The 12,212-nt window shown below is 47.6% G+C and overlaps 1 protein-coding gene across 1 annotated transcript; it reads left to right on the forward strand.

Moving 5' to 3' along the window:
- Positions 1-9,434: 9,434 nt before the first annotated feature.
- LOC127335533 (protein CANDIDATE G-PROTEIN COUPLED RECEPTOR 7) lies at positions 9,435-11,544 on the forward strand. Its single transcript, XM_051362199.2, has 2 exons — positions 9,435-10,554; positions 10,641-11,544. Exons 1-2 carry the CDS (start codon positions 9,721-9,723, stop codon positions 11,139-11,141), a joined length of 1,335 nt encoding a protein of 444 aa, XP_051218159.1. The 5' UTR covers positions 9,435-9,720; the 3' UTR covers positions 11,142-11,544.
- Positions 11,545-12,212: the final 668 nt, after the last annotated feature.

The following is a 12,212-nucleotide window of genomic DNA, read 5'->3' on the forward strand; positions in this document are numbered from 1 at the left end:
TTGAGATCTTCACCTCTAAACCCATCAGTTTGGAAATTGGCATATATGTGCCATAAGCAAAATCTCTGAGGACAGTTTGGAAACACTATACTGATAGCTTTAAGAAGTCCCTATGTAAACAGAACAACAAGAAATACATGTTATTTTAGCACACAAATGGCTTAAGAAGTCCCTATTTTAGCATACATGTAAAGGTCAAGTAGTCGAGGTTAACTAGTCAACGACAACTAGTTGAAGTTAACTAGTCGAGGTTAAATAGTCGAGATTAACTAGTCGACGACAAGTATCCTAAACTAAGACAGCTAGTCGACGACAACTAGTCGATGTCAACTAGCTTCTGATTCAGTTGCATTGTCCTCATTGACAAATAAATCTTCTATGTCAGTGTCTTCTTCACAATGCAGCATGGGGTCCTCTCTCTTCCTTCTCATCTCCTCAATCTTCTCAGCTATCTCTTCATCTTCTTTCCTTCTAATTTCTTCCATTGCAGCAAAGTCTGCCTCTCCCATGTCAAAGAATGCACACTCATCAGCATCATCATCAACCTCTGCATATATTGCATCATCATCATCAGCTGCTGCTTGTTTTCCCTTCTGAATATTTGTGCTTTGTTGAGTGCACTGACTTGTGAAGACTTGTCCATCAGTATCAACAGAGAATACAGGTGGTGGAGTTAAATCAAACACAAATTGAGGACTGTACTTAATAACAACATCTGCATTTGTTCCACTACTCTGAACTGCATTTGTTTGATTCTTTGCAACAACAGCAGCTCTCCTCTTGACAGACAAAGATAACACTCTAGTTGATTCAAACATTTCTAGCAACTCATAGATTACTGCATTGCTTTCAACTAATATAACACTTCCATCTGATTGTGTGCAATACATAGAATCTCTGATGCTATAACCTTGTGTCTCAATCATAGCTACTAAATTCATGTAGGCGATGTCATCGCGGTCAATCTTCCTCTCCAGGTTATCTACCCCATCCAAATGGATTCTGACCTCCCAAATTTCAGGATCCAAACTAGCAAAACAGAGTACAAATGCAGAGAAGATTCAGTAAACCCTAGCCCTTAATCCCCAAGGTGCGGACTACAAATGTGCTACTAGATAAGCTAGAGAGGAGATACTTACTCGACACCACCGAGGCCGTAGGTGTACCGTTCTGAGGTCGCTGGATTAGCAACCCGAATCGCAGCAAGATTCGCCGCCGCCGACGATGGCCGCGACGGCCACAGCTCGTCCAGAACTTCCTCCACGCTCTCGCCTCCCTGGCTCGCCGTATCTCAGCCGCTTCTTCCACCACCGTCACCGCCGCCGCCGCCGTCACCGCCGTCATTGGGAGGCTCCTCCATCGCCGCCACCTCGAGCTGGAAAGAAATGGGGACAAATACGGGGAAGAACTGGACAGAGCTGCCCGAACAGTAGGGTTTTCACCCTAACCGCAGCTTCCTCACGGCCGTCTGCCACGTTGGCACTGACAGTGGGGCCGCAGAGCTTAATTCGCTGTTTGCTCCACATTTGCTCAATCTGTTGCTGGCTGCCCCAGAAACGGTACTGACATGAAAAAATTACCAAAAGTGGTACTGACCCGTCCACTTCGCCTCAATTGTGGTAGTTCCGTGTAATTTACTCGATTTGCCATGATCTAACTCTAAACATATCAGACACGTTTGGTAGGTTGGGTCGAATTTGGGATATCTGGGGGCAGGCCGGCCGGGGAGCATATCTTGTCCAAAATGAGCTCTGGTCCAAGTTTTACACTTATTTTAGCAGCATGTGAAAGCTTTATTTAGGTTCTAGGGAGATTTTCTCTGGATGTTTGGTTGTCTCTGTTGGTGCTCATGGAGCAACCCTGCTGTTTGGTTGTCATCACAAGATTAAGTATGGTAACCTCTTCTAGCGAGTGGCGAGGTTACCAAGCACTATGATCATATGAAATGCACACAAGTATGCACACTAGAATGATAACTTTGCAGAATAACATATTATAACGACACGTTCATAATTAGTACCAATCCTAGCATAGTCACTTAGCCTCATACAAAATTCGACCAACAAGTTGTCAGACAGAGGACACAAACAAGGTTCAGACACACAAGTAAAGCAATGACCACTTTCATTCTATCTCTTCCACGATGACGTGAGCATGACCCTTCGGGTACCTATCATGAGCACACATGGTGTAGCGCAATAGGATACCCACCTGATGCTGATGATCTGCTAAGGATCAAGAAGCCCAAAATCATTTTGCAATTACAAAGCTTCAAGGCCCATGTATGTGCCGTGCGGAACAAGGACAAACCCATATAAGGGAACCCTAGAGCATACCTTTAACATGTAACCGACCCGAACAAGATACCCGAGACCTAGCCTCCTTTATAAAGGCTAGGAGGGATCGCCGGGGACGGAATTCAATCTGGTTCGAGAGTGAAAGCACAAACTCTCCAACACATTCTTCTTCCCTAAAACCCAAGTACATAAATCATGGGTATTTCCTTGGATACCCCATGTCACACGATCCGTCAGGTGGCATCCCCATGGTCTGGACACCTTGTCATCACCTCGCAACACTAGTAGTCCAAGATGACCACTCAAAAAGATTCCTGGTTAATTCTTCGTTTGGAACAAAAGGAGAGACCTATGAATTTTTGGAGGATATAATTATTTTAAAAAAATCTGTGGAAGAAAAGGAGAGACCTACGAATTTTTGGAGGATATAATTATTTTTAAAAAAATCTATGGTAACATTTGGAACAAAGGAATTCCATTTGAAATGGTCTATTAATTCCATAGCAAATATGAGGGACACAAAACAGAAGATTTTAGCTCATGGGTTTCATCTCCTTTTGCCTATACTTTCTATGTTTAGTTCATAATAATGTTTATCTGATGACACCTAGAGGAACCACTAACTTTGATGGGATGTAGGAGGCAGTGCACAAATTTGGCTGAAAGTTACGTGCTGGGATGCCGGGAACAAAACAAGAGGGCAGGTGTCTTCAGGACATGATTCCCCGTAAAACCGGAAGTTGAATCCCACAGATTACATTACTACCGGCCGGAGGGCAACATCGGAATACCACACGCATGTGTAAAAACAAGAGGAATCAAAACCAATATATATCCAATACCTTATGCCCCTTACCCATTCGAGAGACCTCTTTCACATCGTGACCTTCAGAAAAGAATAATGTACCCCAAGGCAGCAGTAGTAGTATCGATCATCAGATCTTCCCTAGGGTTTAAGTATAGTTCTTGGCTTGTACGGTCCCCGGCCATCCCCTCCACGTACACCCAGATCCCTAGCCCCCGTGGCGCCGTGGCAATGTGCCCTCTCGTGCAGCCTCCATACCGATCTGCCTCTCACCAAACGGCCCGAGCCAGCAGGCCAACGGAGAGCGTCACGCCACCACGCGCGCGCATCAGCAGCTCTTCGCCACAGCATCAGAGGCTCACAAGCTCTGCATATAATTAACAATGGCCTAAGCTCCCGATCGACGGGTAGCCGCTGTCGCTGCCACCAATTAGTGGTGGGTGCGCTGCGCTGTTGCGCCGAGGGCGACGGGCGGGCCAATCCCATGCCGACACTCGCCGCCTGCCGGAGCTGCCTTTTCTCCTTCCTCGATCCATCGGGCTCTTCTTGCTGCCGCGGCAGCGTATCGGAGCCTAGACGACAGCGCACACGCGCCCGTAACATAATGTGGCTGCCAATTTTGGCAAGCACGTAGACGTACGTACGGGCGAGGGAGCACGCCCAAGCTAGCCTGGTGACGGGTTATTTTATGCTTGCATCGCCGTCGTAGCTGGGTGCGGTGACTTTTGCCGCACCACGCCGTCGACAGGTGTCGCCGCGCACCAGCTCCCCTCCAGGACCACCGCCTTGTTTATGCAATGTAAAGCCCTCTCCAGCCACCGGAAAGAGATCGAGATGAGGAAGAACCCAGATCGATCGATCCACCGGCGACGCGCACGTTTATCGTTAACTATAGTTAGAGAGCCAATGGTTCTGCCTTGCAGTACATGCTACGGCCGGGCTTGCTTGCTTCGTCTAGCACCTGCCTGCCACATGTCTGTTTGGACGTCGTTCGCGCGGGCATGGAGGCCGCGCCCCATTCGCTGCTGAACTTAGTAAATTTCTACCCTGATGTGGCTCTTAGGGTTTATGTGCTTATGTTAATGTCCGTGCGGTGAAATGAAGCATCCGTCGATGATGGCACGGGTGATGCTGTCGTCGTCTACAGGTCTCTATCCGGCTAGTATGTTTTTATTTTAATCGCGGCCTCGAAGGCTCTGGGCGTCCTGTTTAATATACAGACCCCCAAAGCCAGGTGTATTTTGGCGGTATGTTTATACTCCAAGCAAAGCTACGCTAGCTCTCGCCGGCGGGGACCAAAAGCGGAAAGCAACTAAGCAAGATACGGCCTCCGGCACCAAAGCTTGCTAATTCCGTTGTTTTAGGCAACGGAGCCACATCGGGCAAATTCTGTGACTGTGAGGCCTCACGGAATACTAAATCAAGCCAGACCTATGTAGCCTATGCAAAGGTCTCTTGTCTCGTGGGATATGCTTTCAGCCTCGAAGCAAAGTTAACCGCCGCAGCTATATATAGCTAGATAGGCAACTATACAGGTTGGTCATTCTGTCTGGTAGAGTTATGTATACATATATTACATACACGTTTGATTCTCCTCCCATCTTTGCATGCAAACCAAACTGGTAATCTAGAAAAAGAACAGCGTCCGCAGGCAGCTAGTGTATTATTTGTACATCCTGAACTGATTATACTTTCTGTTGAAATTACCTTTGTTGTGATCGTATGAATTGAAAAACTTGTTCTCCCCGACATTCCCTGGTTCTGGTGTTGATGATTATACTCCTTAGATAGATAGGACGATAAAACATGTCCTATAGTTTTGTGTGGATCAAGGCTCGCTTCAGTTGTAGCACTAACTTTAAGTTGTGTCCTTATTTTGTATATTTTTCACTATGGTGGATTCCCACACAACTGTAGTTATTAGTTGAACTTAAAGAAAAAAGGTAGTTGAATTAGTAAAAATAATCTGGTAACTAACTAGATTGATTCAGTGAGGAAGGCAGGGTTGCTTAGTTTTTTTATTTTCAGGGCGGCCAATTGGAGCAAATATTTCAAAATCTGCTTAGGCAACCACATTTTTAGGTTGTTTAGTTATTGATTTTAGTATAATCTGGAAAGGAAACTAATATTTTTTCTTCGAGTAGAAAAACTTAAGAGAACATATATTCATTCCTCGCGGTATGTGGATTGCTTTAGTTTAAAAAATACGAGTAAGTCCAATTATAAACCTTATTTGTCGCACAAGATACTAATTATTCACACTAGATGATCGGATAATTTTATCACAACATAATTCAACAATTGCAAATATGACCTTTTTCATGTTTAAAAGGTGTAACCCGCGCGGAACAAAGTTCTGTGACTTGCTTGGTACTTTTTTTTTGCAAAGAGAAATAGTTGTAGTTCTCCCATAAATTTAACAAATCATATTGAAAATGCACATGGCGTATGTAGGTATGGTGTAAGCATCTATATGATACACTTCATTCTCTGTGTATTTTCTTAATAACATGTGCTTATGTCGTACACACGGAGTTTTTCGATTGTTGAGATTATCATTCCCGTTTTTAAGGATGTTGACCAGATGTTGAGCAAGTGGAATTGCATGCTCTAGCCAGTTCAACCATAAGATCGATCCGATGGAAGAGATGACTAGGCAATTATATTCAAGACCTCCCTCATGTCTAGGCCCGTGGGACTTTTTTTATATCTCGCACAGGCCTTAGACGTGAATTATTTTTTGGGAGGCTGCAAATATTTATTTTAAATATTGTGCTGGTTAGGATTTGATCTCAGGACCTTGTAGGTCTGAAACCATGTGGATTGCATGCTCTGGCCAGTTCAACCATAAGACCAATCTTATGAAAGAGACTAGTCAATTATATTTAACAAATCACACTTTCTATCATCATTTAAGGTGTCACTGACATTACCAAGAAAACATTTTTTGTGAAGGGAAACTACAAATTAGCAAGCTAAAATGAGTACAACCCCTCTAATTTTTTCCTTGTGCTTGCCGCTTTTACCTCTATTAATTTATGTAGGCAAAGCAAAAAAAAAATTGATCATAGAAAACAACTCCTACCAGCCATGGGGTGGACATTCTCTTCTAGTGAGTAGTGAGTAGTGACTAACGTTACGCACCATGTTCTTGGGCACAGTGTGGTTCACATGCGATGCTGGCTAGCTATAGGCAACATGTGGAACAAATGGTGGAATCAGTTCGCCTTTGTACGCAGCTGGTTGCTCCGTCCACGAGTCCCTTCTCTTTGCGTAAAGAGGGGCCGGAATCTTGCATCGACAGAGATCGGCCTTGAACTGTTGAAATTGCACTCACTCGCTATTCAGTTCAGTTGGTACACAAAGCCATTAGAGCTGGTGCCTGCAAAGTACAAGGAAATTCTGTACTTCCATAATGGAGAGAAAGAGAACATGTGTGGTCCTGTGGAGAGTCAGGAGGAGAATATGTACCTCCACGGCCCAAAACAAAGAGATTAACCCATATACAACGACTGTTAGAACAAATGGCCAGCCCGGTCTATCCGTCTAGCAGGACTAGCGGAGCTATTCCGCATCCTATTTCCCGCTGGGCGCTGCTATTCGCCGACCCGTGCGGCACACCCAGGCGTGCTCCGCGGCGGTTTATTGGACTGCAGCCCAACAAGACAGATTTTTTTTCATTTCCTGTTTTTTCTTTTTCTTTTTCGGTTTCTTTATTGAAGTTTGAATATTTTCGAAAATAAATGAACATTTTTCACAATGTGAACTTTTTCAAAAATATGAATATTTATAAATTCAAACAATTTTAATAATGTGAATATTTTTAGAAATTGAACATTTTTTGAGATTGAACATTTTTAAAATTTGAACATTTTTTTGTTATTGAGCATTCTTTAAATTTCAACGTTATTTAAATTGAACATTTTTCAGATTTGAATATTTAAAAAAATTGATTTTTTAAAGTCCAAATATTTTTAAATATGAATTTTTTTCGAATATGATTTTTCTCAAAATATCAGCAATTTTGAAGTATAAACATTTTTTGAAATATTAACAATTTTGGAATCTAAAGAAAGAAATATAAAAGAAGAAAAAAACAAAAAAAAAACAAAAAAATGGGGAAAGGAAAGAGAAAAAATACCACGAACTGGGACGACCATGCCGAACCATACCACGCGGAGGGTGGGGGTATGAAAATATGAAAATGTTTAAATCTGGGAGTGGGAGCGGTAACAACGTTACCTGCCATTTTTCAGATTTAAACATTTTCATATTTGAACATTTGTAATCTAAAAAAAGCGTTGCTATAGGGAGGGTCTTATTGTAGTGACATTGTGACATGCATGGTGACAATGTAAGCCTGCCGATCACAATGTACATTGTCACTTGCCATCTCCATTTGCACTATGGGGAATAGGCTAAGAGTAATTGTTGAACTTCCAGGATGGACCACCGTGGGAGTTCACACATATCACCCTATGGTGCAAGCCAAACTGAAAATCCAGCCCTGATGGCTTTCACCGACAAACTGGCAACGACTTCCCATCACATGCGTCCTCTTGTCCTAGGGCACCATCCGTAGGACAAGGTTCTAGCCTTTTTTTATGCAACTGGTCGACTCTGACCTAAGGGCTCCGAGCATTCTGCCTACCGTGGATCTGTTGCTATCGGCCAAGTTCAAGCTCAAGGTGAATAGCCCTCAGGTGAAGAAGCGGATCCTTTTGGGAAAGTTGTGCAAGAACAGGGTGCAGCTGTCGGACGAAGGGTGACAAGCTCGCCTTCTTCAAAGGCTGGAGCAATTTCGCCCTGAAATCCGCCATGGCCTTCAACAACAGGCTTGTTTGCAATTACAAGAACGGCGGCTTCTAGGTGGAGATGTACATGGCAGGAACCTCCGTTGAGGTTGTCTGGGTATGTAACAAGCATGGGCACCCCCTAAGCTTGATCGTGCTTGTTGTATGATGAGAGTGTTGACGCCCACTCAGTTGATGATATTATCTTTGTAATACTGGCATGTAGAGGCTAGAACATCATTCTTTTGCTAATGTGGTTGGTCTGTAGAAGCTTAGAACATGTCTTTTATGACGGGGATGTGGGCCCCTTGTGTATTTAGTAGGCTCAAGGGCATGTCTATTGCATGTAGTTAGGTACTTCAAACTTACAAAGTACTCTATTAAATCTCAATATGATATGTAGTATGCTTTTAATGGCTCTTTGATGTGTGATATGCGCTATGGTAACCTCACCATATTAAAGTGGTGACTGCATATGTTTATGTGTACCCAAAATAGCAATAAGGTGGCAACCAAACTCCTGTATGGTGACAAGGATTTTTCAGGCAATCAAACAAAGTGGCACTTGGATATTCATGGAATCAGTCCCAACCACCAAACAAAATGCTAATTTTGCTCCGTAGCTCGTTTCGAAATGGGTAAGAGCATCTCCAACCGTATGAAGCCCCCGGGCGAAAATCCGGACATAACAAACACCGGATTGGATGTAAATAGGGCGTGGGGGGAAACACTTTCCCAGTCGCACCCCGACATTCACCCATCAGCGACGATAGTTTCAAGAAATCGTCTTCCCGCTGCACAAAAGCATCGCCAGAGTTCGGCAATTGGATCAGCCGCATTCCGGCGATCGAAACAGAAACTAGAGGATAACAGGCTCATCGGCGGTCCCTTCCTGAGCCTCGTCTGGCGCGGCATCGACTGGCGAAGCATCGGCAGCCGCCGGTGTCGCAGCAGCGGCGGGAGTAGACGTCAAAGGGGAGAACGAAGCAGCCGACGGGGGCCTGAGGATGTCTTGGCGATGGGCGTCGTACCAAGCCCTCGTCTCCACGTCCATGTTGTCATTGGCGGCGAGCTTCTTCGGCGGCATGGTGGTGGAAGGGAAGAGGAGGAGCTGCAACTGTGGGGGAGAATGGCGGCAGCTCCTCCGAAATTCGGCGGGGGAAATGGTTCTTTGCGGCGCATTTTGGAGGGAAACGAAATAAATAGAGGGAACTACCCTTTCTATTGCCGACAACGCGGGCCCGCTTGACATTTCACGCGTTTTTGTTTCATCGGGAGTCCCCGACCGGGCTTCGGGAAGCCGAAGATGACCTGGGCTTTCTGGATGGATTTAAGGCCAAATCCGGAGGAAAACGAGGAGCCAAGGGTGCGACTAGGCTATTTTTGTCCATCCGAATGAAAAAAGGGGTCCTGTGGGTCTTCCCGGGGAGACGACTGGAGATGCTCTAACACCCGCTAAGCCTGACCCCGGGGGCATAAATTTCAAGGCTAGCGTACCAAAAGCGCCCTTAATTTTTCTGCTGGCACAAGTAAATGCATGTGTGAGTAGGAGTCGTACAAAAATCGGATGAAAAATATCATACCTATAGCATTGCTCGTCCATTCATGTCATCTCTGTGGCCATGCATGCATGGAGAAAATAGCAGAAAAGGTGTTTTGGTTTTGTGGACTTTGACGACTCACCCGCGCTCTCAATTTCTCTCCCGGCTCTCTCGTGGTCACCCCGAAAACACGCCACGCCAATCGAACCGGCCGGAGCCTATTCCTCGAATGCGGTGAAACGGACCGGAACTTTCGTACGTAGCATTGCTCGATCGGTCCCTCGATGGCCGCGTCGTCCGTCTTCCTCGCCGTCCTCCTCGTCGCCCTCCAACTCCTCCATGTGGCCCACGGCGAGATCAAGACGACGCCGATCGCGTCGGACTCGCGGCCGGTGATTCTGTTCGAGGAGTTCGGCTTCAAGCCCGGCGGCGTCGCGGAGGTGTCCGTGTCCGATGTGTCATGGAGCGTCCCCGAGGGCTCCCAGCTCCAGGCCGTGGACCCGGGGCTCATGGGCTTCATGCTCATCTCCAACACCCTCTTCTTCAAGATCACCAACGAGTCCGAGTACGCCGAGGAGACCGGCACAGCCTTCTGCCCGCTCACCAGCGAGTACGTGATGCCGCTGTTCCGGCTAAAGGACGTCGGGCCCGACGGCAAAGGCAAGGGCACCGTGACCATACCCGCCGCCGACCAGTACACGGTGCTCTTCAGTAGCTGCCAGGACGGCGTGGAGGTCACCATGGACGTGCGCACCGAGATGTACAACCTCGTAGGCGGCAACGGGAGGGACTACCTGCCCGTCGGCCTGCTCCCGCTGCCGGGGATCTTCGCCGTGGCGTCCGCCGTCTACTTCGCGTTCCTGGCGGCGTGGTTGTTCGTCTGCGTCAGGCAGCGCGCCACGGCGGAGCGGATCCACGCCGTGATGGGCGCGCTTCTGCTGTTCAAGGCTCTCAAGCTGGCGTGCGCCGCCGAGGACTCGTGGTATGTGGAGCGCACCGGCACGGCGCACGGCTGGGACGTCGCCTTTTACGTCTTCGGCTTCTTCAAGGGCATCCTCCTCTTCACCGTCATCGTGCTCATCGGCACCGGCTGGTCCTTCCTAAAGCCATACCTCCAGGTCCGTGCCCGTACGTGCATTATACCATCAAAGGCGGCCACGTATTCGCGCGTAACACCCAACCGATGGGTCGATGGAGAATGCAGGATCGTGAGAGGAACGTGCTGATGATCATCATACCGCTGCAAGTGATCGAGAACATCGCGTCGGCGATGATCGGGGAGACGGGGCCGGCAGGGCGGGACTGGCTGGCGTGGAACCAGATCTTCCTGCTGGTGGACGTCGTCTGCTGCTGCGCCGTTTTCTTCCCCATCATCTGGTCTATCCGCAACCTGCGGGAGGCGTCCAAGACGGACGGCAAGGCGGCAAGGAACCTCAAGAAGCTCACCCTCTTCAAGCAGTTCTACCTCGTCGTCGTCGGCTACCTCTACTTCACCCGGATCGCCGTTTCGGCCTTCGCCGCCGTCCTCAGCTACAGGTACCAGTGGGTCGTCAACGTCTCCGTCGAGATGGCCAGCCTGGCCTTCTACGTGTTTGTCTTCTATAACTTTCAGCCGGTGGAACGGAACCCGTATCTATACGTTGCCGACGAGGAAGAGGAGGCTGCCGGCGGGCAGCTTGAGTTGGAGGGCACATTTGAGATCTGAGACACCCCGGATGTCTCTCCAAGTTCTGTACATCCTACTTATAACTGCCCTATTGTCGCGGTATTGTTTCCCGGTAAAGAGATTTGTAGGTGATGGAGGCTTGTGATCACCAACCGATAGGCTAATAACCTCAAGGCACCCACGATGTATCCATTGTTCAGTCCCCGGAACGGAATCGGCCGGGTAACTACCCTATGTCATGTGTAGACTATATAGACCGTGTGAGGTGCTCAAATAATATAGTGGGACTCCAGCTAAGGTACTAGATGAAACGTATGGTGGACGTCGGCTAGGTGTCTAGCGGCCGGTGTATCGTCATGTTCCGGCTAGGACAAACCTCTATATGGAATGAAATTGATGGGGATGCTCTAAGAACCTAAAGTATGAACTACTACTTCTTCAACTCCGGTGAATTTCTCGTCGGAGTCTTCAAGCTTCTGGTGGGTAGATCACACATAGATGGGGGGTGTGTGTTTCGACTAAACTTGGACCTCAACTTCCATCCTCTGCTTCTCCGTGGGCTGCTCCTTTTATGTCCTCGGCCATGGACACCAGTGTATGGTCGAGAGGTTACTGTCGTTGAGGTGGCGGTGTTGGACTCCTTGGCCGCTAAGCTTCCTCTTATCAGCGTCCTTCAGGGGAGTCTGAGTCTGGCACTATATAGATGATGTTGGGCGTACGGCTCAAGCCTCCGGGCATGGGAACGCTACCCCAGAGGTTAGAATGTGACCCGATGGGGAAGTCGGTTCCTTCCGATGCTGGGAGGAAACTTGGGCCAGGTGGTGGATCAAATGGTCACATCGGCCAGTATACATGTCACACATCTCGTCAGGGGCGTGGACCTTCAAGCAGTGGGCCCTTTTCTGTTTCTAGCTGGCGCACCTTTCTCGCCGGTCCAAGGAAGGCTAGTCAGCACATGAGGCTTCGGGGCTTAGTCCTTGCCTAGCTAAGGGCGCATTTTCCTTAGCTGGCTACTAGAATTTCTAATCCTCTAGGTACCTGGTTACCCATGAACCCAACAGTAGCACCGAGCCTATGAGTAGCTCGAAGAGTCGATCATGGGCTTCACCA

The sequence above is a fragment of the Lolium perenne genome, chromosome 2 (genome assembly GCF_019359855.2).
Source record: "Lolium perenne isolate Kyuss_39 chromosome 2, Kyuss_2.0, whole genome shotgun sequence".
In the NCBI taxonomy this organism is placed as follows: Eukaryota; Viridiplantae; Streptophyta; class Magnoliopsida; order Poales; family Poaceae; genus Lolium; species Lolium perenne.